Here is a 26,405-nt window from a genome sequence, read left to right as displayed (position 1 = left end):
TGCATTAGGGTGTGCCCTAATCCAATGATCGCATCCTTGTAAGAAGGCCATGTGAAGGCAGACACACAGGGAAGAAGGTTACGTGAAGACGTGGAGGCAGAGACTGGAGCTACGTTGCCACAAGCCAAGGACCGCTGGCCACCACCAGATGCTAGGGGGCAGAAAGGACACACCCTTCCCGAGACGCTTCGGACGGAACCTGCTGCTGACTCGGTCTTGGACATCTAGACTCCAGAACTGTGATCCAACAAATTGCTGTCTTAAGCCCCCCGGTTTCTGGTACTTTGTTTCAGCAGCCCCAGGAAACTCATACACACCTCGATGAGGGTTTCAGCCTCAAGACTCCTGCAGTCTTGCCTTTGCAGACAGGGAGCAGGAAGAACCGTTCAGCAGCTCTGCCCTCCTTTACTACTAGGTCGCGTTCGTTTATTTCTGTGCCTCCTGCCCTTCACAATGACACCTTTTCCTGTTCTGCCTGGGACTCTAGTTTATGGTCTGGGCCTATTAATATGCCTGAAGACACATCATCCACCTTTCTTCCCCTAGAGTCCTGTCTTCCCATCCTAGCAAAGCATAATACGTATATACTTCAGAAACAACAGATAAGCTTTAGAAGGGGTTTTTAACCTTTTTAGTCTCCCCAGAAATATGCATAGACCTCAGGGGTCCAGAGACCCTAAGTTAGAGATCCTGCCCTTTTAGAAAGTTCAGACTCCTTCAGAATAACTCCAATCCCTTCTTACCCACCACCCATAACCCGATTCAAATTCAGCTTGCTTCTGAAGTCTTCCACTGAGCTGAAACAGCAACCATCCACTGGCTTTTACCCACCGGCCCAGAGGGAGAGAGAGTTGCTATTAGCTAAGCCACTCTGGAGAGTCCCATCAGGGAACAAGATAATGGAGAATTAGCCCCCCAGAGGTAGGCACCCCACCCCCTATTTTTATAAAGATCTTCCTGCAATCAACATCCACACTTGACTCCCACAGAGAATTTATTTTTTTTAATTTATTTATTTTTGGCTGCGTTGGGTCTTCATTACTGTGCGTGGGCTTTCTCTAGCTGCGGCAAGCAGGGGCTACTCTTTGTTGCGGCGCGTGGGCTTCTCACTGTGGTGGCTTCTCTCGTTGCAGAGCACGGGCTCTAGGCACATGGGCTTCAGTAGTTGTGGCACGTGGGCTCAGTAGTTGTGGCTCGCGGGCTCTAGAGCACAGGCTCAGTAGTTGTGGCGCACGGGCTTAGTTGCTCCGCGGCACGTGGGATCTTCCTGGCCAGGGCTCGAACCCGTATCCCCTGCACTGGCAGGCGGATTCTTAACCACTGTGCCACCAGGGACGCCCCCCACAGAGGATTTTAATCCAAGGAGCCAGGGATGTGAATCTATTCAGGGATCTAAGAGACCCTGCTCCATCCCCAAGAAAAACACAACCTCCTTTCAGCAGGACTTCCCTTTCAAAGCCATCCGTCCTCTTGTTTCTTTGTTGATTTTTTTAAAGTCATAAATAATGTTTACCTCAAATTAAGGACAACCAATGAATCTGCCATGGAATCACCACTGTCAGTTTCTTACCTATTAGAAAGATCTTACTAAATCTGTAAAGTCTGTAACCCAAAGAGGTCCTCAAGGAGTTTGAACTTTTAAAAAATAATATTTAAATTTATTATTTCCCATTTGGTCTCATGAAACACGAGCTGAGACTGCGGAAGTACCACTGTTTTTAGATCTAGAAGCTCCTTTCCTTTACAATTACAGGTCAAGGGCTTCATTAGCCCAGTCCTCGACGTGCAGCTGAGAAAAGCACAGGTCTGTGGGAAGGGATAGGAGAGCACATCTTACTAGTGTCAGGAGCAAGGAACCAAAAGCTGAAGAACAGTACGAGTCTTGACATCAGCACTTCAAAAATATTCTGCAGGCAACGATGTTCTAACACACGGAAAGGGGGATGAGCACTGAGTGAGCGGGGCAGATTCTGGACACAATTCTGATGGATTTCGGCCTGCAGAACTCTGGAGGGAGAGGTCTCATTCTCTCCTTCAATCCTCTTTACAGAACAGAAAGCAGAAATCAAGTCTTTATAAAAGAGACTAATGGCCTTTCCGTTTCTTCATTTTTCCTCCAGCCACCTTGTTCCTGACACCGATTGCACCCTCCGTGTCATCATTGTCCCCAGCAACCCCCCACGAGCGCTTCTTCTTCTCTCCATGCTCCCTTAACTCCTGCAAGAGACGCAAAGGATGGGATTGAAAACGAAGGACTGTCACTGAGAGTGACACATCCTGGTCTCTGCTCCTTAAAATCAAACACTAAGTAACTCCTTAACACCTCACATCAGCAAAGGAGTAAGACCAAAATCCCAAGATACAAAAATGTTAATCTTACTAGTAATCAAAGACAGGAAGATTAAAACAATAAGCTATTATTATTATTCTGGCAAAGATTTAAGAGAATGGTAATACCTAGACCTGGTCAGGTGTGGGGACAGTCACATACACTGTCGCTCATCATGTAAAAGTGCTTTAGCTTTCCTAGGGGGGCAGTTTGACATTACGTATGAATTCGAATTTTAACTGTGTATTCTCCTCCACCCAACAATTGATTCTACTTCTAGGAATTTATTCTAAGGAAACAAGACAAGTGTGCAAGCTGTACATATCAGGATGTTCAACAGAGTCCTAATTAAAATACAAAAAACTGGGAAAAGCATAAACACACATCAATGTAAATCACATTATATATTCATGACAGAATTCTCTGCAGCCATTAAGAAATGATCCCATGAGAATTCTAAGTGCTAGCGTCTAAGATATCAGTTTCTAAACTTGCAAGCAGTGCTATTTTTAACAAACTGCATTCTCTCTCCTCAGATTACCAATTTTCAAAACACTGGAAAGTAATAAAATATGCCTAATGCAAAGTCTAGAAGACCCGATTTGGTTTCCCTTGACGAGTCAGAAGGCTGTTAAGGACCTTGCAACAACTCCAAGAGCTTACGCCTGCCACTGGTGTTTAGGAAAGTTTGGTAACTGAATCGATTCAGGGCTAAGACACAGCCTAGATGACACTTTTTGAATAAAGCTTAAATGTGAAAAAAAGAAAAGTGATCGCATGAATCTCTGCTAGTTCAAATAGAAAAATGATATGCATTTAGATAAAGTCATATACAATTAGATAAAGTCTAATTATGGCTAAAGAAAGAAAAATAGCCAACTGTTATCAATGGTTTTCTGTGGGGGGTGGCTTATGTGTTTCACTTACTATTTTAATCCTTTGTGTATTTTCTAAAAATGTTTCCCAATGCACATGTAATATTTTTATGAACAAAAATACCAAGCAAAGAATTCCATGTGGGCAGAAAAACAAAAACAAGCCCACACCTGAGCTACTCAGAAAGCACCCCATGGGTGAAGTTTCTTCACCCCTCAGACCAGCACCCCGGGGAGGAGACAGCACCTGGAAGGGGCTCCTTTAGAACCTTCTCATCGCCACTCCTACCGCCACCGCTACTATCAGTACCTACGCCGTTTACATCAGCTTGACTGATGCTCATAAAACCCTGTATTCAAGGTAACTATTATTCCTAATCTATAAATGAGGAACGGATTCTGAGAGGTTAGACGCCTTGTCCAAGCTCACAGTTCACAGCTGCACCTCCTGATCTCAAGTCCAAAGGTTTTTTTTTTTGCCTCATGTGAAACATGAACAGTGGCTGGGAATGTGGTCACTGTGGTCAGACTGAGTCCAAACCCTGATTCAACCGTTTCTAGTTGTACAGTCGAAAGCAAATTACCTACATCTGCACTTTAGTATGCTCATCTTAAATTTGGAATAAAATATTCCAAGTTGAGGATTAACACAATAAAGTGTCTTGCATGTAAGTTAACTTCCCTTGCTGGTGAGAAAATGCGTTGCTTACCATTCGGGCAAATCTTTGGGCCTCAGTCACACGTTCTGTCAGCATCATAACCTCGTCATCCTGGGTTGGAAAGACAGGCAGTTTCTTCCCAATTAAGTGTTCTATGCGCTGGAAGAGTTCCACGTCGTATCTGAAAAAGGAAGACTGCCACGGCTCTGGCTGGCTGACAGTGCACGTGTCTGTCCATTCCAAAACTACGATGCAACAGGGGCCACAGTTTTCAACAATATCGAACCTAGTGTTCCTTTTCAGAATAATAACTACATGCAATCTTCTGTGCACAGCCCAGAAGAAAGCCACCCAACATATCCCTTACTCCCAGAAAAGCCCTGGGCACGTAACAATTTGTTCCCTGGAGAACAAAATCAGAAATAGTTATTGTAATACTGTGAGTTGAGGGAATGGTCACTGTTCTCCGGCTCCAGCATTTACAAGAAATACCAGGGTTTTCTGTGTGTGTGCGTCTATATGCCAAGTACTCTACAACACATATGTAGCAGACTATATGCCAAGTACTCTACGACACATATGTAGCAGACTATATGCTCGTTACATATACATCTCCAGTCTTCATTAAAACCCTGCTAGGTCGGTATTATTATTTCTATTTTACAAACAATGGAGGCGGGATGAGGGAGGCTCAGTGACGGTTACGGTAAGTGGTGGAGTCGGGTTGCAAGTCTCTCTGCCCCACAGTTCTGCTCTCTTCTCTACAATGCTCTGCCCCAAAGCCGGGTCACTTACTGTGTGACAAAAGTAATAGCCTTTCCAGAGCGCCCTGCTCGAGCGGTTCGACCTACTCGATGGATGTAATCCTGAAACGAAAACGGTAAGTAACTTTGAGTTGGCTGGAATATAAATTAAAAGCTGTCTGTAAAATCTTCCTGCAAACCTTTGAAAGAAAACAGATTTGTGTTGGAACATGGAGAGATGAACTGGCGATCTGTTACAGATAAATCGACTTCACTTTTCTTATTCTCTTCACAGCACAAAGCTGACCCCCTTTTTCCTTTCTTTTATAGAAAGACAAATCTACAAAGCAAATCTCCATGGACATAGCACAGGCAGAGGAAAATGGCACTAGATCTAGAGGCAGACCTGGGTCACAGATCTGCTTTTCCCACTGACCAGCGACACAACTGTCTCCAAGTCCAGAACTTCTCTGAACCCTGGTTTGTATCTATAAAACAGGGACACAAATACATGGCCAAACTCACACAGAGTTACTGTGAAAATCATGAGACAGGACCCTGCCTACAGCAGTTTAATACGAAGTCGAGACACACTAGTTGTTCTCAACTGGGGTCAGTTTCATCCTCCCCAGCGGGCATTTGGAAATGTCTGGAAACATATATGGTTGTCACAATGTCACCTGTGAGTAGAAGCCAGGAATTCTGCTAAGCATCCTACAATGCAAAGGACAGCCCTGCAACGAAGAATTCCCAGACCAAGATGTTAACAGTGCCGAGGCTGAGAAACCCTGGGATACACTGAGGACCACAGGCTGCCATTTCTCATCAGCTAGACCGACAGAGGTGAGCACGTGGTGCGACTGTGCCTCCGACGGTGAGCCTCTAACCCCTCTCCTGGGCTCCTTCATTCACATTCATTAATATCACATCCACAGGCATGTGCAAGATGAGGAGAATGAAAAGATCTAGAGCTTTCCCTGTTTTTGACACTTAACTAATCAAGGACACACACACACCAAAAAAAACTCCAATACTGTAACTAAGGAAAGACAGAAAACATTCCATTAAGAAATACACTTTGGATACAATGGAATAGTATTCAGCCATAAAAAAGAATGACATCTTTCTATTTGTGACAACGTGGATAGACCTTGAGGGTATTCAGCTAAGTGAAATAAGTTAGACAGAGACAAATACTGAGAGCTCACTTATATGTGGAATCTAAAACAAAAACAAAAAAAACTGAGCTCACAGATACAGAGAACAGATTTGGTGGTTGCCAGAGGCAGGGATGGGTGTGTATGAAATGGGTGAAGGGGGCAAAAGGTACAAATTTCAGTTATAAAATAAGTAAGTCATGGGGATGTAATGTACAACATGCTGACTAGAGTTAATAATACTGCACTGCATATTTGAAAGTTGCTAAGGGAAAATTCTCATCATAAGAAAAGAAATGCGTAATTATGAATGGTGACAGATGTTAACTAGACTTACTATGACCAATCTGCAATATATACGAATATTAAATCATTACATTTTACACCTAATATAATGTTATATGTCAATTACATCTCAATTTTAAAAAAAAGAAAAGAAAAGGAGGAAGAAGGAGGTGGGCGAGAGAGAGAGAAAGAGGAAGGGAGGGAGGGAGGGAGGGAGGAAAGGACAGGAAAAGAAAGAAAGGGAAGGAAAGGGAAGGGGAAAAGAAAAGAAAAGAGAAAAGAAAAACACTTTGGGGCTAGAAAGTCAGGTCAGCAACAGGACTCACCTTGGAATGGGTAGGGATGTCAAAGTTAACAACTACATCCACATGAGGTATGTCCAAACCACGGCTTGCAACATCAGTTGCCAAAAGAATGGAACGAGCCTTTGCCTTAAATTTATTAAGCGATCCTAGGCGCTTGCTCTGAGACGATGAAAAGAAGAAATGGAAAGAATTTTAATCTTGAAAAACTTGGAATCCAAGACACACAAACTAGACACACTAAATAAATACAAGAACCAAGAGAGAAATTTTTAAAAGGATGTTTCCCCCTTAGTCTGAACTAGGCTTCACAGGTCCAGAGGAAACATGGAAGCAATAAAAAGATATTTAAGACTAAAGCTAGAAAATACTAACATGAAACAGAGTTTGTTAAACATGACAGAAAGATAATTGGGAAATAATTTATTGAAAGTCTTTAGAGACGAGAGAGTCACTATTACCATGAGGGCTGAATAAATCAACTCAGTAGCTTCCATCCCAGACAACTACCTGTGGAATATTCTAATTTGAGCCTCTTGCTATCCTGAAAGGAGGAAGTAGCATCCAAAGCAACTTTAATGCCCATTAAATCAGGACAACTATGGGAAGATGCATTAGTGTCATGTGTTGCTATTGCAGAAATCTCCTGCTACAAGGTTTAGCTTTCTCATGCCCCCAGTTCACCACTAATGATTCCAAAGAATAGTTACCTGACTCATCTGTCCATTGAGGGGAATGGCAGTGAATCCAAGATTTCGGAGTAGCAAAGCTGTCCTCTGAGTATTGTTACAAGTGCTGCAGAATATCATAAAGGAGTTTCCAGCCAATTCATTTAGAATATAAACCAGGTAGGTATCCTAAGTCACAAAGCCAAATATATGTAACTGAACCTGGAAGAAGGTTGGCGTCCTGGGCATATAAGTTATGTAAAAGACTAAGCCCATAGCTGCTTCTCAGTTATCCAGACCCCCAGCCGCCAGCTTTGCACTCCTTAACTGGCATTATCATTATCATCTCTGTGAACCATGAGTTTCACACACAGCCTGAAGCCAAGCACAAGGAGATCTGTACTCAGCAAGCATGCAAAGCCCTGACATCAAAGCACAAAACTAGGGTCCCTTGTCCATAAAAAGCCACATAATAAGCAGGCAAAAGAAAAACTACCTCAAGGATGGGGTTAGGAAGGGATTGTATCATGACTTCATTACTGTGGTTTAATATGTTGTGAATTCCCGGAATGTTTGACTTTATCAGTGATAAATATAAGCGTGGCATGAGCTCTAAAACAAACAGAAAGGACTCCAATCTGTAGCACAGCTCTTAGCTAATCAAGAGTTGACACATTTTCAGATGTCTTGGTGAAGAAGGAGAGGGAGAGGCAGGAATGATCAAAGCAAACACTTTACCTTGAACTTAGAAGGAATAAAAAGATAATATTGCTGTAACTTCTCAACCGTCTGGTATTTAGAGGAAACGGCACATTTCACAGGATTCTTCAGCGCTGCTCGCTGAAGTTTTTGCACCTGAAGAAAGAATACCTACAATAGTACACTGATTCCTAAATACTCTATTTTTATTATTGTCACTGTGACTGTTTCTATTTATCAATTCTTTTTTTTTTTTTTTTTTTTTTTTGCGGTATGCGGGCCTCTCACTGTTGTGGCCTCCCCCGTTGCGGAGCACAGGCTCTGGACGCGCAGGCTCAGCGGCCATGGCTCACGGGCCCAGCCGCTCCGTGGCATATGGGATCCTCCCAGACCGGGGCACGAACCCGTATCCCCTGCATCGGCAGGCGGACTCTCAACCACTTGCGCCACCAGGGAGGCCCTTTATCAATTCTTATAAAGAAGAAAAGAGAAGTCCTAGAAAAGTTCACCTTCTTGGTCATCGTAGCAGAAAAGAGAAATGTTTTCCGATCTCGGGGAATCACTTTCAGGATCTTGTCAACCTAAGGCAGAAAGAGCAAAGGAAACCAACATGACGTTTAGACGGGACACCTGCAAATGCTGCTTGTGAAGGAGACGACGGGTACCAAACTACATACATCACTGTGGGGATGTGGGGACTCAGAACGTTGATTCAGTTCAGCGAAAACTGACTGAATAGTTACTATTTGATACCATACCAGATGCTATCAAAAAACAACGCCGGTCAGAGAAAAGAGCAGCTTAAATCCGCAGAGTAGAGCTAATCTGAGAGAAAAGTCAAGAATAAGCATGAATCAACTAAATAGGCTATGGTGAATGGGTCATCAAAGAAAAGATGCAAGAGGCTGAAATCAAATGAAATGGAAAAAGAAAATCTGGTTTTGGTATTTCTCATCTGTGAAATCAAAGTCAGTCTATATGTATGTATGTGTGTATGTATGTATGCATGTATGTATGTATGCATATATATATATGTTTTTTTCCCAACGGTCTTTTTTAATTGACGTATAGTTGATTTACAGTGTTTCAGGTGTACAGCAAAGTGATTCAGTTACACATACATACATATTTACACGTTTTCAGATTCTTTTCCATTATAGGTCATTACAAGATATTGAATATAGCTCCCTGTGCTATACAGTAGGTCCTTGTTGTTTATCTATTTTATATATAGGAGTGTGTGTATGTTAATTCCATATTCCTAACTTAACCCTCGCCCCCCAAGTCAGACTATATTTGAAAGAGGATGCTGAGACTATTTACAATATCCAAGAGATGGAAGCAACCTAAATGTCCATCGACAGATGAATGGATAAAGAAGATGTGGTATATATACAGAATGGAATACTACTCAGCCATAAAAAAGTATGAAATAATGCCATTTGCAGCCACATGGATGGACCTAGAGATTATCATACTAAGGGAAGTCAGACAAAGACAAATATCACATATCACTTATATGTGGAATCTAAAATATGATACAAATGAACTTATTTACAAAACAGAAACACATTCACAGACATAGAAAACAAACTTATGGTTACCAAAGGGGAAAAGAGGGAAGGATAAATTAGGAGTTTGTGTAGGTATATGTATATACACACATACACACACACATATATATATGTATATATATACACATATTTATATATGTATGTATAACTGAATCACTTTGCTGTACACCAGAAACACAACATTGTAAATTAACTATACTTCAGTAAAAAACTAATTAAATTTAATTTAATTTAAAAGCAACAAGGATATATTGTACAGCACAGGGAAATATAGCCATTATCTTGTAATAATTTTAAATGGAGTATAATCTACAGAAATATTGAATCACTACGTTGCACACCTAAAAATAATATATTATAAATCAACTATCCTTCAATAAAAATGAAAGAAAAAATAAAAATAAAGAGGATGCTGAGGCAGTGACAGTGTAAAGAGCATCAAGAATGAAAAAAGCAGAGAGATGTTAAATTAACCAACAATGGTAAGTGCCCCACAAAAGCAGGTATGTGATGAACCAGATTTTGAACAGATTTTGAGATGCTCTAGGAAGAGGAAAGATGTTGAGAGCTCACCTCTGTCTCAAAATCCATATTTAATATTCGGTCTGCTTCATCCATGACCAAATACTTGAGAGCTCTTAAGTTGAAACCTTTTGTATTTTCCAAGTGGTCAATCAGCCGACCAGGAGTTGCTAACAAGAAAAGTTGAGGAGAGAGGGCAATGTTTAAGAAAAAGGACAGAAAGAAAGTGACCACCCCCTCCCAACCAGAATTTCAGAAATTAAAAAAAATTAAACAAAAAATTAAATCCATTCTTTGAACTCTTCCCACACAAAGAAGTTACACCCAGTATCAGTAGATTTTCTCCAATTCATCATCACCAGTGTCTTTTACCGTTGTCATTACTCACCTATTACTATATGTGGCTTTTTGGCCAGGGCCAGAGATTGAGACATTGAATCAATTCCACCTACAATCACAGCTACAGAAAGAAAAAGTATATTGAAAAGAGATCCTTAATTTTTTTCCATAGTTTACTGTAAAGCCAATGACACATTTCCACTTTCATTTTTCTTCCCTTACAATTACAACTTTCCCCGAAGCTAGGTCAATGAACTTATGTTAATGACACTTCCTTCCATTCTCCTTTCACACTCATTCTCTCTCTCTCTCTTTTTTTTTTTTTGGCGGTACACGGGCCTCTCACTGCTGTGGCCCCTCCCGTTGCAGAGCACAGGCTCTGGACACGCAGGCTCAGTGGCCATGGCTCACAGGCCCAGCCGCTCCGCGGCATGTGGGATCTTTCCAGACCGGGGCACGAACCCGTGTGCCCTGCATCGGCAGACGGACTCTCAACCACTGTGCCACCAGGGAAGCCCCCACACTCATTCTCAAACTGTGAAGAAATTCTGAAGATCCCTTTCCTCTCCACACTTACCACATTGCACCCCAATAGAAGACCCCAGGGCTTCAAACTGCTCTGAGATCTGAAAGGCTAGCTCCCGAGTGGGGGTGAGAACTAAGGCAAACAAACGCTGGGGCGTCTCCAGCAGCACATTCAGGATGGGCAGAGCAAAGGCCCCTGTCTTCCCAGAGCCGGTTTCCGCCAGCCCAATAATATCACGACCTAGAAGACAAAGAAAACACCTAAGAGCAAAGAAATGCTCTCCGCACCATTTCCACATTATTCCACAAGGACCCAATGCTGGCACAAAGTAGACCATGAATAAATACTGGATGAATTCAGGGGAGGGGGAGGTTGATGAGACAGAAGACACGGTCTCTGTCTTAAATTAGCTCAAAATCCAGGGGTGAAATACGCAAATATGTTCTAATACGATAGGTCCCTACAGGATACAGTGAGAACAAAAAGGAACGAGCAACCTACTGCCAGGAGGAGTCAGGAAAGGTTAACAGAGGTGATGAGTAAATTAAATCTGGAAGGAAGCAGAGAAGGAAAGGAAGGGCAGTCCCGTATGAGGAAAGACGCTTTAAAGAACACAGCATGGGGCTTCCCTGGTGGCGCAGTGATTAAGAATCCGCCTGCCGATGCAGGGGACACGGGTTCGAGCCCTGGTCCGGGAAGACCCCAAATGCCGTAGAGCAACTAAGCCCGTGCGCCACAACTACTGAGCTTGTGCTCTAGAGCCCATGAGCCACAACTACTGAGCCTGTGTGCCACAACTACTGAGCCTGCGCTCTAGAGCCCATGCTCCACAACAAGAAGCCACCACAATGTGAAGCCTGTGCACTGCAACAAAGAGTAGCCCCCGCTCTCCACAACTACAGAAAGCCCACGCATGCAACGAAGACCCAATGCAGCCAAAAATACATAAATTAAAAAAAAAAAAAAGAACACAGCATGAGTTCAGAGAGGGAGAAGTACAACGTGGCCAGGACACAGAAGTCAAGGGGGAAAGGGAGACGAATAAGGAAACCCACAGCCATGCTAAGGAGTCTTGACATCTTCCTATAAGAGAGAGGAACTGAAGGATGTTAAGCAGGGAATATCATGACCAATGTTATTCGTTAAGAAGATAAACCCCAGGCCTGATGGCATAAGAAGGACCCAAGGAGCTTAACAGTACAGCCATTTACACTGCTCCTTCTGAGGGAAGAATGCCAGAAGTAATACCTTAAGAATGGGTCCCCATGGTTTGTTATCACCAATCAAGACAAAACTGAGAAGATTTGGCAATCAATTTCCAAGCCAAGACCACCACCTCTATGCTGGCTGCAGCCCCCAAAGTAGCTGAGCACTAGGACAGCACCCAGTGGGAAGCCTTCCTGTCGAGTAATGACTTCCACAGTTGACTGCTGAGGCTTCCTCACCTAGAGAATAACCCTACAATAACCCCCTTTCCCTGAGGTAACCTGAATATGACTCTCTTCCCTACAACTTAAAATGAACTAAAGGGCAGAATGGGGAACACACAGGAAAATGAGAGCTCAGTTAGGGTACCAGGGGAGCTATGATGGTGGCCTGAAATGGAGGCCAGCCGAAGTGAGAATTACAAAGTAAGGAAAGAGGTCCGTGGAACCAGAGAGTTGGCACCACAAGCAACACCTTTGGTATTTATGCGTTGTGTCTTTTTCGCATCTTAGTTCACTGGCAAGCATCCCTCGTACCAAGTTGAGCCATGTGGCTAACAGGGTCTTGGCGCTCCGGCCAGATGTCAGGCCGGAGCCTCTGAGGTGGGAGAGCTGAGTTCAGGACATTGGTCCACCAGAGACCTCCCAGCTCCACGTAATATCAATCGGTGAGAGCTCTCCCAGAGATCTCCATCTCAATGTTAAGACGCAGCTCCACTCAATGACCAGCAAGCTCCAGTGCTGGATACCCCATGCCAAACAACTAGCAAGACAGGAACACAACCCCACCCATTAGCAGAGAGGCTGCCTAAAATCATAATAAGTTCACAGACACCCCAAAACACACCACCGGATGCGGACCTGCCCACCAGAAAGATAAGATCCAACCTCATCCACCAGAACACAGGCACCAGTCCCCTCTACCAGGAAGCCTACACAACCCAGTGAACCAACCTCACCCACTGGGGTTAGACACCAAAAACAACAGGAACCACGAACCTACAGCCTGCGAAAAGGAGACCCCAAACACAGTAAGTTAAGCAAAATGAGAAGACAGAGAAACACACAGCAGATGAAGGAGCAAGGTAAAAACCCACAAGACCAAACACATGAAGAGGAAATAGGCAGTCTACCTGAAAAAGAATTCAGAGTAATGATAGTAAAAATGATCCAAAATCTTGGAAATAGAATGGGGAAAATAAAAGAAACATTTAACAAAGATGTAGAAAAACTAAAGAGAAAACAAACAATGATGAACAACACAATAAATGAAATTAAAAATTCTCTAGAAGGAATCAATAGCAGAATAACTGAGGCAGAAGAATGGATAAGTGACTTGGAAGATAAAATAGTGGAAATAACTACCACAGAGCAGAATAAAGAAAGAAAAGAATTGAGGACAGTCTCAGAGACCTCTGGAACAACATTAAACGCACCAACAATCAAATAATAGGGGTCCCATGGAAGAAGAGAAAAAGGAAGGGATGGGGAAAATATTTGAAGAGATTATAGTTGACAACTTCCTAAACATGGGAAAGGCAATAGTCAATCAAGTCCAGGAAGCAGACAGTCCCATACAGCATAAATACAAGGAGAAATTCAACAAGACACATATTAATCAAACTATCAAAAATTAAATACAAAGAAAAATATTAAAAGCAGCAAGGGAAAAGCAACAAATAACATACAAGGGAATCCCCATAAGGTTAACAGCTGATCTTTCAGCAGAAACTCTGCAAGCCAGAAGGGAGTGGCAGGACATATTTAAAGTGATGAAAGGGAAAAACCTACAACCAACGTTACTCTACCCAGCAAGGATCTCATTCAGATTCGATGGAGAAATCAAAAGCTTTATATTCAAGCAAAAGTTAAGAGAACTGAGCACCAAGAAACCAGCTTTACAGCAAATGCTAAAGGAACTTCTCTAGGCAGGAAACAAGAGAAGGAAAAGACCTACAATAACAAACCCAAAACAATTAAGAAAATGGTAACAGGAACATACATACTGATAATTACCTTAAATGTAAATGGATTAAATGCTCCATCCAAAAGACATAGACTGACTGAATGGATACAAAAACAAGACCCGTATATATGCTGTCTATAAGAGACTCACTTCAGACTTAGGGACACATACAGACTGAAAGTGAGGGGATGGAAAAAGATATTCCATGCAAATGGAAATCAAAGGAAAGCTGGAGTAGCAATTCTCATATCAGACAAAATCGTCTTTAAAATAAAGACTATTACAAGAGACAAACAAGGACACTACATAATGATCAAGGGATCAATCCAAGAAGATATAACAACTGTAAATATTTATGTAGCCAACATAGGAGCACCTCAATACATAAGGCTAATGCTAACAGCCATAAAAGGGGAAATCGACAGTAACACACTCATAGTAGGGGACTTTAACACCCCACTTTCACCAATGGACAGATCAACCAAAATGAAAATAAATAAGGAAACACAAGCTTTAAATGATACACTAAACAAGAGGGACTTAACTGATACTTATGACATTCCATCCAAAATCAACAGAATACACTTTCTTCTCAAGTGCTCATGGAACATTCTCCAGGAAAGATCATATCTTGAGTCACAAATCAAGCCTTGGTAAATTTAAGAAAATTGAAATCGTATCAAGTATCTTTTCTGACCACAACGCTATGAGACTAGATATCAATTACAGGAAAAAACCTGTAAAAAATATAAACACATAGAGGCTAAAAAATATGCTACTAAATAACCAAGAGATCACTGAAGAAATCAAAGAGGAAATCAAAAAATACCTAGAAACAAATGACAATGAAAACACGATGAACCAAAACCTATGGGATGCAGCAAAAGCAGTTCTAAGAGGGAAGTTTATAGCAATACAATCCTACCTCAAGAAACAAGAAAAATCTCAAATAAACAACCTAACCTTACACCTAGAGCAATTAGAGAAAGAAGAACAAAAAAAAAAAAACCCCAAAGTTAGCAGCAGGAAAGAAATCATAAAGATCAGATCAGAAATAAATGAAAAAGAAGTGAAGGAAATGAGAGCAAAGATCAAAAAAACTAAAAGCTGGTTCTTTGAGAAGATAAACAAAATTTATAAACCAGTAGCCAGACTCATCAAGAAAAAAAGGGAGAAGACTCAAATCCACAGAATTAGAAATGAAAAAGGAGAAGTAATAACTGACACTGCAGAAATGTAAAAGATCATGACAGATTACTGCAAGCAACTATATGCCAATAAAATGGACAACCTGGAAGAAATGGACAAATTCTTAGAAAAGCACAACTTTCTGAGACTGAACCAGGAAGAAAGAGAAAATATAAACAGGTCAATCACAAGCACTGAAATTGAAACTGTGATTAAAAATCTTCCAACAAACAAAAGACCAGGACCAGATGGCTTCACAGGCGAATTCTATCAAACATTTAGAGAAGAGCTAACACCTATCCTTCTCAAACTCTTCCAAAATATAGCAGAGGGAGGAACACTCCCAAACTCATTCTATGAGGCCACCATCACCCTGATACCAAAACCAGACAAAGATGTTACAAAAAAAGAAAACTACAGGCCAACGTCACTGATAAACATAGATGCAAAAATCGTCAACAAAATACTAGCAAACAGAATCCAGCAAAACATTTAAAGGATCATACACCATGATGAAGTGGGGTTTATCCCAGGAATGCAAGGATTCTTCAATATATGCAAAGCAATCAATGTGATAAACCATATTAACAAATTGAAGGATAAAAACCATATGATCATCTCAATAGATGCAGAGAAAGCTTTTGACAAAATTCAACACCCATTTATGATAAAAAACTCTCCAGAAAGTAGGCATAGAGGGACCTTACCCTTTAATAAAGGCCATATATGACAAATCCAAAGCCAACATCATTCTCAATGGTGAAAAACTGAAACCATTTCCACTAAGATCAGGAACAAGACAAGGTTGCCCACTCTCACCACTATTATTCAACATAGTTTTGGGAGTTTTAGCCAGACCAAATAGAGAAGAAAAAGAAATAAAAGGAATCCAAATCGGAAAAGAAGAAGTAAAACTGTCACTGTTTGCAGGTGACATGATACTATACATAGAGATTCCTAAAAATACTAACAGAAAACTACTAGAGCTAATTAATGAATTTGGTAAAGTAGCAGGATACAAAATTAATGCACAGAAATCTCTTGCATTCCTACAGACTAATGATGAAAAATGTGAAAGAGAAATTAAGGAAACACTCCCATTCACTACTGCAACAAAAAGAATAAAATACCTAGGAATAAACCTACCTAAGGAGACAAAAGACCTGTATGCAGAAAACTATAAGACACTGATGAAAGAAATTAGAGGTGATACAAACAGATGGAGAGATATATCATGTTCTTGGACTGGAAGAATCAACGTTCTGAAAATGACTATATTACCCAAAGCAATCTACAGATTCAGTGCAATCCCTATCAAACTACCAATGGCATTTTTCACAGAACTAGAACAAAAAATTCACAATTTGTATGGGAACACAAAAGACCCCGAATAGCCAAAGCAATCTTGAGAAAGAAAAACGGAGCTGGAGGAATCAGGTTCCCGGACTTTAGACTATACTACAAAGCTACAGTAATCAAGACAGTATGGTACTGGCATAAAAATAAGTATAGCTCAATGGAAAAAGGTAGAAAGCCCAGAGATAAACCCATGTACATATGGTTACCTTATCTTTGATAAAGGAGGCAAGAATGTACAATGGAGAAAAGACAGCCTCTTTAATAAGTGGTGCTGGGCAAACTGGACAGCTACATGTAAAAGAATGAAATTAGAACACTCCCTAACACCATATATAAAAATAAACACAAAATGGATTAAAGACCTAAATGTAAGCCCAGACACTATAAAACTCTTACAGGAAAACATAGGCAGAACACTCTATGACATAAATCACAGCAAGATATTTTTTGACCCACCTCCTAGAGAAATGGAAATAAAGACAAAAATAAACACATGGGACCTAATGAAACTTCAAAGCTTTTGCACATCAAAGGAAACCATAAACAAGATGAAAAGACACCCCTCAGAATGGGAGAAAATATTTGCAAATGAAGCATTGACAAAGGATTAATCTCCAAAATATACAAGCAGCTCATGCAGCTCAATATCAAAAAAACAAACAACCCAATCCAAAGATGGGCAGAAGACCTAAATAGACATTTCTCCAAATAAGATATACAGATTGCCAACAAACACATGAAAAGATGCTCAACATCACTAATCATTAGAGAAATGCAAATCAAAACTACAATGAGGTATCACCTCACACCGGTCAGAATGGCCATCATCAGAACATCTACAAAAAATAAATGCTGGAGAGGGTGTGGAGAAAAGGGAACCCTCTTGCACTGTTGGTGGGAATGTAAATTGATACAGCCACTATGGAGAACAGTATGGAGGTTCCTTAAAAAACTAAAAATAGAACTACCATACGACCCAGCAATCCCACTACTGGGCATATACTCTGAGAAAACCATAATTCAAAAAGAGTCATGTACCACAATGTTCACTGAATCACTATTTACAATAGCCAGGACATGGAAGCAACCTAAGTGTCCACTGACAGATGAATGGCTAAAGAAGATGTGGCTCATATATACAATGTAATATTACTCAGCCATAAAAAGAAACGAAATTGAGTTATTTGTAGTGAGGTGGATGGACCTAGAATCTGTCCTTCAGAGTGAAGTAAGTCAGAAAGAGAAAAACAAATACCATATGCTAACACATATATGTGGAATCTAAAAAAAAAAAAAAAAAAAAAAAAAAAAAAAAAAACGGTTCTGAAGAATCTAGGAACAGGACAGGAATAAAGACGCAGACATACAAAATGGACTTGAGGACACAGGGAGGGGGAAGGGTAAGCTGAGATGAAGTGGGAGAGTGGCATTGACATATATACACTACCAAATGTAACACAGATAGCTAGTGGGAAGCAGCTGCATAGCACAGGGAGATCAGGCCATGCTTTGTTACCACCTAGAGGGGTGGGATAGGGAGGGTGGGAGGGAGGCACAAGAGGGAGGGGATATGGGGATATATGTATATGTATAGCTGATTAACTTTGTTATACAGCAGAAACTAACACAACAATATAAAGCAATTATACTCCAATAAAGATGTTAAAAAAAAGTCATAGATAAAACTTATTGAAATTATTTCTTACAATTCTTTAAACAGGCATTTAAAATTGTTACTGTTGATTATATTCAGAGAAATAGGATACTCGATTTGCATAACTTTTGCTCTCAGTTTAGAACATGAACAAGATGCCGTGATTAATGATTTTTACTATTCTTTTTGTTTTCCTGCAGATAGTTGGCATAAAAATGGGCTATCGAGCACATCAAGTTGAAGTAAGTAGGAATAAAATAAATTGAAATCCTTAAGTTGAGTCAACTACAGAGTCAGAATATGATACTCCACTGGACAAATTTGCATCCAATTTTGGGGGGTAATTTTTGGTCATCAAAATAAGTGCATTTCCCATTAAGTTGGCAATAAAGCTTGAGGCAGAAAGATCACATTGTTTACTGTAAAACTGATACGATAAAGATTATATGAGATCACATGTATAGATACAGATATGTAAACTGTGATGGGATTTCAAATAACAGAATAATTATGAATTTCAAATTTTCATTTATATACAATAAAAGTTAATAGTACAGTATAGATTCAAATCTCTAGGCCATAGGCAGATAACCTGCTGTTAACATTAGTGATTGGAATTTTGTTCAAATAATAGCTATATAATTAGGACCACATTGCCTGACAAATGTTTGGCACATACAGCTTCCTAGGTATCATACACCCTGGAGAGAAAGAAGGAAACATCTAACAAAAGTTGATAATAGCCAAAACAATGTGGAACAGTAAGACCTTCCCCCGTCCCTCCCTCCCTCCCTCCCTCCCTTCCTTCCTTCCATTCTTCCATTTATTTTTTTTGTCTTTATGTTGGAGAATATGCGTTAAGTGAGCTCTCTGATGTCTTGCCTTGAGGCTCATTTTATGCTTCTAAAACTGAATAATGGGATGGCACACCAGACTGCAGTGGGGGATTTTCCTTTGTAATCAGAGTTCTGAGGAGACATGTTATACTGTATCATATTAGAAAAATTAAAAAGGTCACCCATGCCTTTCCTGACTATTCTGTTCTCCCTTAGTGGGCAAGAGCAGAATTTCCTGAGGAAGGATGCTCTCTGTCAGGCAGACAACCCAATGCCCAACCAAAATAAATGAATAAATAGATTAGCTAATTAATTAATTTAAAATAAAGAAATAAATCAAAGGCTCAACTTTGCTACTTTATCACAGACTGCCTTTCAACCTTAAACACCAGGCTCTGCCTGGGGATCTCAAGCCCTCTTTAGGTGGTTTTCCAAGAGCTGCTTCCGTAACACTAGGCCTGACGTTAAATGTTACATGGCTGGTTAGAGACTTGAAAAATCATCAAGCTGTAAAAGTCTGTGTTGTTGCTGAGACTCCAAAGAACTAAGCAGTGTTGGATAATAAACTCAAGTTGTATGAGAATTGGAACATTACAGACAAAGCATTACAACATGAAATTCTAATTTATTTGAATCAACACATATATGATTATTAACAAAATAACCTCTCTTGTGAGTGTTATTTTGTTTCTGTAGACCTTTGGAATCATTCTTATGGAGAAAGTTCATAGGTGTGATGTACACAATGTATTGTTTGTGCTGGTGTTAGTACTGTTGACCTGTTATTTATTCTCATCATATTTTCCATGTACATTTTTGCAAATATAAACGTAAAGTTCATGTATTCTCAAAATTGTTAAAAATATATTGAATACATTTTCTTTCTTCATGAGACTTCCCAAAAAAAAAGGAAAGAGAAATTAACACAACATTGTAAATCAACTATACTTCAAGAAAATAAAGAAATAAAAGAAAGTAACAAAAGAAAATGTGATTGACACAGAAGTTTCTAGCTTAGGAAACTCAAAAGCCATAAACTGAGATAAAGGCTACAGAGAAATTAGTTCTGGTGAGAAAAATAAGGACTCTGTTTTGGACATAGGGAACTTGAGATTCCTGCATTAAGCTTAGAGAAAAGTATCTAAAAACCAGTTGGACATACTTGTTTGGAGCTCAGTGAAGAAGTGTGGGCTAGAAATATAGACATGGGAGCCATGAGCATCTGACCAGTGCTCATGTGTGCTCCCCCAGGGGCAGACCAATTAGAATAAACAATTAAGTTTTTTAAAAATTATTATTATTATTTTTTTTTTTTTTTAACTTTTGGCTGCACTGGGCCTTCATTGCTGTGCACAGGCTTTCTCTAGTTACGGCAAGCAGGGGCTACCCTTTGTTGCAGTGCACAGGCTTCTCTTGCTGCAGGCTCTAGGCACGCAGGCTTCAGTAGTTGTGGCACGTGGGCTCTAGAATGCAGGCTCAGTAGTTGTGGTGCACGGGCTTAGTTGCTCCACGGCATGTGGGATCTTCCTGGACCAGGGCTCAAACCCATGCCCCCTGCATTGGCAGGAGGATTCTTAACCACTGGACCACCAGGGAAGTCCCAGAACTATTAAGTTTTGTATCTGTACAAAACTATCTATATATGCCTAGGTCCCATGCCTGGAAATTCCAATTCAGAAGGTCTACGTTGGAGCCCAGAAATCGCTAGTGTTTTAAAAGTTCCACAGGTGATTCTAATGAGCACTGGCTGAAACTCACTGATGCAGACAGTATTAAAGCTTCAGAACTGGATGAGAAATCTTAGTTAACATTTTAGAGTGAGAAAAAAGGATAAAGACAGAATTAACACCGCAAGGCAAAGGGAAAAGAGCCAAAAGAAACTGAGAAAGAAAAAGCTAGAAAAACAGGAGAAGACAACAAACCCCCTCGTAGAAAGTAAGCTCCGTAAAACTGGAGAATTACTGTTTCAAAAACCAATAAGCCACAACTTTTTTATCTTTAGGGACCGAATTTTATTTCACTTGACGTATGCAAAGCAATAGCTCTCAAAAGTGGTATTTAATTGAATATGTGTAACTTCATACTGAATCTGAAACAGGCCACATACTTAATTTCAACCTACCCTGTAAGGCCAAAGGAATAGCTTCAATCTGGATCTTTGTTGGCTTTGTCCATCCCAACTGGTCACAAGCTTCACACAACACATCTGTCACACCCTTAGAATTCAGAAAAACACAGTTTAGCAAAGAAAAACACACACTCACCTCCCACACAATTAAATGACTGTTAGGGCCGCCTTGCTGGTGACATGTGCGTCCCCTACGCTTTGATTCAAGAGGTTTTTATTGTGAGTCTACTCAGTCTTCTCCTTAACTCTGAGAACTGGGACAGGAACTTAAGACTTAGCAATCACTCTCCACTCGCCCGGGACAAAAACCAAGTTCTTTGCCTGTGTCACTTCATTTAATCTTCACAACTCTATGCGGTACTTATCATAATCCCCAATTTACAGATGTGGAAAGTGAGGCACCGAAATAACTTGCCTCTAGTCAGTGACTGGGTCAGAATTCAATACCGGTTCATCTGAATCCGAAACCCAAGATGCACAAAAATCGGATTCGCCGCATGGACAACATCCTGCACAGACACAACACTGCCACACCAAGGTGGAGTTCAAAAGGGCAAATGGGGGCTCCCGGGCACCGGCCGCCCTCCCACCACCCAAACTCAGTGCAGAGGGAGCTCGTCCGGAACCCGAGCTTTGGACATCCCGGGGTGAACCTGAGCTAGGCCCCGGCTGTTTTTTGCACACCAGCGGCCGGTATCGAAGGCAACCGGACCCTGCCCGCGCCTGGCGCCAGCAGGAAAAAGGGAAACCGGCGTCATCACTCTTACCAGGTCTTTAAATGTCTTCGTTTCCGCCTCCTCCACCGCCATCTGAGGCACCTCAGCCGGTGAACCGCACTGCTCGGACGCCGCCATGTTATCCGCGGGCTCCGGAGGTGGGTCGGCGGCGCGCGGGATGCTGGGAAATGTAGTTCTCGTTCTCCCGGGTGGCGTGTTGTGGGCGCCCCCTGCGGGCTTGGCGGGGTTTCGCGGAAAAGCAGTAAAAAAAAAAATTAGGTATGGGTATAAGCGTTTGGAGTTGTGGAGCTGAGCCAAGTGCAGAAGGGCCTGATGACCAGGACCACTAATCTGCCCTTTAGGTCCCTTTAGAAAGTTTTCCCCACCTTTCACAACCGCTGTGTTCCTCCCTCTTCTAACCATAGAGTTTTGAACATGTTCATATTACAGTACTATTTATTTATTATAAATATTATTTCATTCATTTATTCAATAATATCTTGAGAGGGCTTCCCTGGTGGCGCAGTGGTTGAGAGTCCGCCTGCCGATGCAGGGGACACGGGTTCGTGCCCCGGTCCGGGAAGATCCCACATGCCGCGGAGCGGCTGGGCCCGTGAGCCATGGCCGCTGAGCCTGCGCATCCAGAGCCTGTGCTCCGCAACGGGAGAGGCCACAGCAGTGAGAGGCCCGCGTTAAAAAAAAAAAAAAAAAAAAAAACAAAGAGAAGGACTTACTTTGCTTCCCTTAGGCTCACACTCTGATTTCATGTAGGAGAGTGGAATGGGAATGAAAAGTGCTGGGAAAAGGTGAAAGACTCAATCGTAAAACTGAGGGAAGCAGAGTGAAGAGGCCTGGAAAAGGGGACCCAGATGGAAACAATTGGGAGGACTATAAAACTGTGTATAATACCGGGTCTAAAGTTACCTAAGTTTTGGTCAAATGAGTTACAGGAACGAAAAAAAATTAGGCCTAAGATTTCTGGGGCTCTGGGGCTGCTCTAAAGGGAAACTGATTTAAACCACCAAACTGCTATTATAATAGCAAACTCTGCTCATTTTAGCCAGGAAAAAGTTCTTCTGTGTGTTCTTGGATAATCGGACATGGGCTCTTTTTCAAACTTCCTCTGGTACCAGTGCCCACCTCGATGACAGGATTCGCGTCAGACCAGCAGGGTAAGCACAGGCGGATTCCAGCCGAGAGGACTGTCTGCTTTTGACTATTCCTACCAAGTCTGGAGTAGTTTGGATATTTACGTTCTGGTCGTGGAAATAATAGAGGTCCATTCTAGTAACTGAACCATGTCATATCCTGTACTTGCAGAACAATGAGAAAGGTTAAAGAGGAAATCCAAATGAACACTCAAAATAAGGGGCAAAGCAGGCCTGAAACAATACACGGGCCCCAGAAGGAGGGGTCAAAGTGACTGACCCCATCTCCCTCTGCAAGGTTTGGTTTTTTTTGTTTGTTTGTTTTGTTTTTGCGGTACACGGGCCTCTCACTGTTGTGGCCTCTCCCGTTGCGGAGCACAGGCTCCGGACGCGCAGGCTCAGCGGCCATGGCTCACGGGCCCAGCCGCTCCGCGGCATGTGGGATCCTCCCAGACCGGGGCACAAACCCGCGTCCCCTGCATCAGCAGGCGGACTCTCAACCACTGCGCCACCAGGGAGGCCCCCAAGGTTTTTTTTTTTTAATTTCAATTTTTTTATTGAAGTACAGTTGATTTACAATGTTGTATTAGTTTCAGGTGTACAACAAAGTGATTCATTTATACATATCATATTCCTTTTCAGATTCTTTTCCATTATAGGTTATTACAAGATACTGAATATAGTTCCCTGTGCTATACAGTAGGTCCTTGTTTGTCTATCTTATATATAGTAGTGTGTATCCATTAATCCCAAAGTCTTGGTTTATCCCTCTCCCTGCGAAAGGTTTTCATAGGCCTTCATGTGCCCCTTCCTCCAAACGCACAAAAATATCTAGTAAAAATTATAGTTTATGACTGCCTTAATATAAAGATAAATATATTAATATATATTAAAATATTTTCTTGGACTTAAAAGTTTATCTTTTTCTTTTGATTTTTTAAAAGAAATTAAACCTTGGGGCTTCCCTGGTGGCGCAGTGGTTGGGAGATCCCCTGCCAATGCAGGGGACACGGGTTTGAGCCCTGGTCCGGAAGGATCCCACATGCCGTGGAGCAGCTAAGCCTGCAAGCCACAACCGCTGAAGCCTGCGCGCCTAGAGCACGTGCTCCACAACAGGAGAGGCCACCACAATGAGAAGCCCGTGCACTGCAACAAAGACCCAATGCAGCCAAAAATAAATAATAAATTTTAAAAAAAGAAATTAAACCTTAATGTGGGCCTCTGAAAGTGTGGTGGTCTCTCAGGCACCGTGGCTCCCGGCCCTAGTGGTTGAGGGAAGGGCGTGAGGACCACAGGGAAGCCTTCAACAAGCCAGTGACACAGGCTGCTGTGGGGTGAGAGCATGTGAGGATAGAGGTGGCTCCTGGACCAAAAGTAACATGAGCCCAAAATTATGGACAAGGGTTCTGTGGAACTGATTCAGATAAGAACCAATTCTTAATCAGTTTCTGCTCAAGATCCTCCCAGAAGCTGTGTACCCTGTAGTCGGTTTTGGAGAAAGCTCCCTCTAACAAAGTGCTCAATACTCATCATGAAGGAAGCAATGCAAAATTTAATCCATCCAAAAATTATCTTTAACTTATGAATTCTTTTTTATTCCCTTTGGCTGCCCCGCACAGCCTCTTAGTTCCCCAACCAGGATCGAACCTGTGCCCCCTGCAGTGGAAACATGGAGTCCTAACCACTGGACTGCCAGGGAATTCCCCATAATTTATGAATTCTAATCTATTATGAGTAGGTATGTCCAAGGGGAGAAAGGAGGTAGATGATGTAATAATGAGGGCAGAGAGAGAAGAGGACAGGCTCCAAGGAATCTAGAAAAAGAGAAATGATGTACAAAATACTTCATTATTGAACCGATTTGTGACTAGGGAAAAGAAGATAACTAGCTCTGGTTACTTGTTGATTTCTTTCTTTTTTTTTTTTTTTTTTGTCTTTAGTTTGGAAAGTTTTTTAAAATACAGAAAATCTGTATGTTTCTTTTTTTATTCAACAAACATTCTCAAACACTATGGCAGGCCATGGACTACACATTAGGAACAAGAAGTAAGCATGGAATTTATGCTCCAGTTGCGGTGGGGGGGCAGCCTATGTTTTAAATAACAATAAATAAATAAATCCTCACAATCAAGTGGGACACAAAAAAGTAATCACAAGTGAGATGCATGGTAAAAAGGAAAAAAGCAAGATGCTAGAGCAATGTATGATGGGGTGACCTGGCCTTTCTCTGCACATCGGGGACATTTTCCCCATGGAAGGAACTTTTAAACCGAGACCTGGAATATGAGCACCACTTACTGGCTGTGTAGGGAGTAGGGAGCGATTTACAGACGGAAAGAACATTCCCAGTTAAGCCTTGCAGTGGGGAAAATCAAATGAAGCTTTTAAAGATTATAAAATGGTGATTTATGATGAAGCTGGACATATAGTTAGGGACCTGGATATTTAGGACCTTATAGGTCATGTAAATGACCTGGGGATTTGGGACTTTATTCCAAGGTCAATGGGAAACTTGAAGAGATTTCATCAGAGATGCATTTGAAAAGGACACTTGGTTACAGTGAAGAATGGATTCGGTCAGGGAGAGGGATGCAGGAAGATCAGTTAGCAGTTGTTTAAGCAAAAGATGATGGCGTTTTTTAAAATTAATTAATTAATTATATTTATTTTTGGCTACTTTGGGTCTCTGTTGCTGCAAGTGGGCTTTCTTTAGTTGCAGTGAGCGGGGACTATTGTTCATTGCAGTGCGCGGGCTTCTCATTGTGGTGGCTTCTCTAGTTGCGGAGCACAGGCTCTAGGCGCGCGGGCTTCAGTAGTTGTGGCACGAGGGCTCAGTAGTTGTGGCTCACGGGCTCTAGAGCGAGCCTGCCTTGGCAGGCAGATTCTTAACCACTGCGCCACCAGGGAAGTCCGATGATGGCATTTTGGACCAGATAGGGGCAGTGGGGTTGGGGAGAACTGGACAAAGTTCAAGGGTGTGTAGAGGTAGATAAATTCTCATGACTGATTTAACACGGAGGATGAAGGTCAGGGATGTGTCTGTGTTTTCTAGGTTTCTGGCTTGAGCAAGTAGAGACTTGGTGGAAACTTTACAAAGCTAGAAAACACCAGAAGAGGGGCAACTACGTGGGAGGATAGGGAAACAAGGTCATGTTCAGAAGGTAATGGTTACTGTAGAAACAAAGACTTGCACCCAAGCAGACTGGCTTGAGATCCCACACTCTTACCACCATAGTGTATTGTCACTGTGTTTTCCCTAGTGTGGCAAAGGGAGATGGAAATATAAGTAATATGCCCTTAAATTTTTCAGTTAGCTTAAGCCAAATTATTGTGTCCTGTGTAGTTACACACCCCAAAGGGTATCTCTTCTGTGGATAGCTTTGAGTCTCAACTTGGCCTTGTCTTCCAATGAACATTAAGACACGAGCATCTGGATTTCTCCCCTGCGCTTGTTTCTCTCTGCATCTCTTCGTCTCACCTCTTCCTTTCCTCCAGCCTCCACATCAGCAAGTCCTGTAGGCTCAGCT

General features: G+C 41.6%; 1 protein-coding gene across 1 annotated transcript; it reads right to left on the bottom strand.

The window, feature by feature from the left end:
• Positions 1 to 1,636: 1,636 nt before the first annotated feature.
• Positions 1,637 to 21,885, bottom strand: DDX47 (DEAD-box helicase 47). The gene is made up of 12 exons (XM_060113620.1): positions 21,782 to 21,885; positions 21,009 to 21,102; positions 10,730 to 10,918; positions 10,202 to 10,273; positions 9,865 to 9,983; positions 8,227 to 8,298; positions 7,757 to 7,873; positions 7,061 to 7,207; positions 6,375 to 6,512; positions 4,659 to 4,729; positions 3,915 to 4,044; positions 1,637 to 2,217 (listed from the first exon to the last, which is right to left on the bottom strand). The coding sequence occupies exons 1-12, from the start codon at positions 21,866 to 21,868 to the stop codon at positions 2,086 to 2,088; spliced, it is 1,368 nt and encodes a 455-aa protein (XP_059969603.1). The 5' UTR covers positions 21,869 to 21,885; the 3' UTR covers positions 1,637 to 2,085.
• Between the last annotated feature and the right edge of the window lie 4,520 nt (positions 21,886 to 26,405).

The sequence above is a fragment of the Mesoplodon densirostris genome, chromosome 11, assembly GCF_025265405.1.
Source record: "Mesoplodon densirostris isolate mMesDen1 chromosome 11, mMesDen1 primary haplotype, whole genome shotgun sequence".
NCBI classification, from domain to species: Eukaryota; Metazoa; Chordata; class Mammalia; order Artiodactyla; family Ziphiidae; genus Mesoplodon; species Mesoplodon densirostris.
The sequence above is the reverse complement of the archived record's forward strand: the minus strand, read 5'-3'. Positions and strand labels throughout refer to the sequence as shown.

Coding starts and splice junctions, on each gene's coding strand:
- DDX47 (XM_060113620.1), bottom strand. CDS start 21,868: ATGGCGGCGTCCGAGCAGTGCGGTTCACCGGCTGAGGTGCCTCAGATG. Junction 21,103..21,781: donor CGAAGACATTTAAAGACCTG/GTAAGAGTGATG, acceptor CTGAATTCTAAG/GGTGTGACAGATGTGTTGTG. Junction 6,513..7,060: donor TCAATGGACAGATGAGTCAG/GTAACTATTCTT, acceptor TCATCGTCTCAG/AGCAAGCGCCTAGGATCGCT.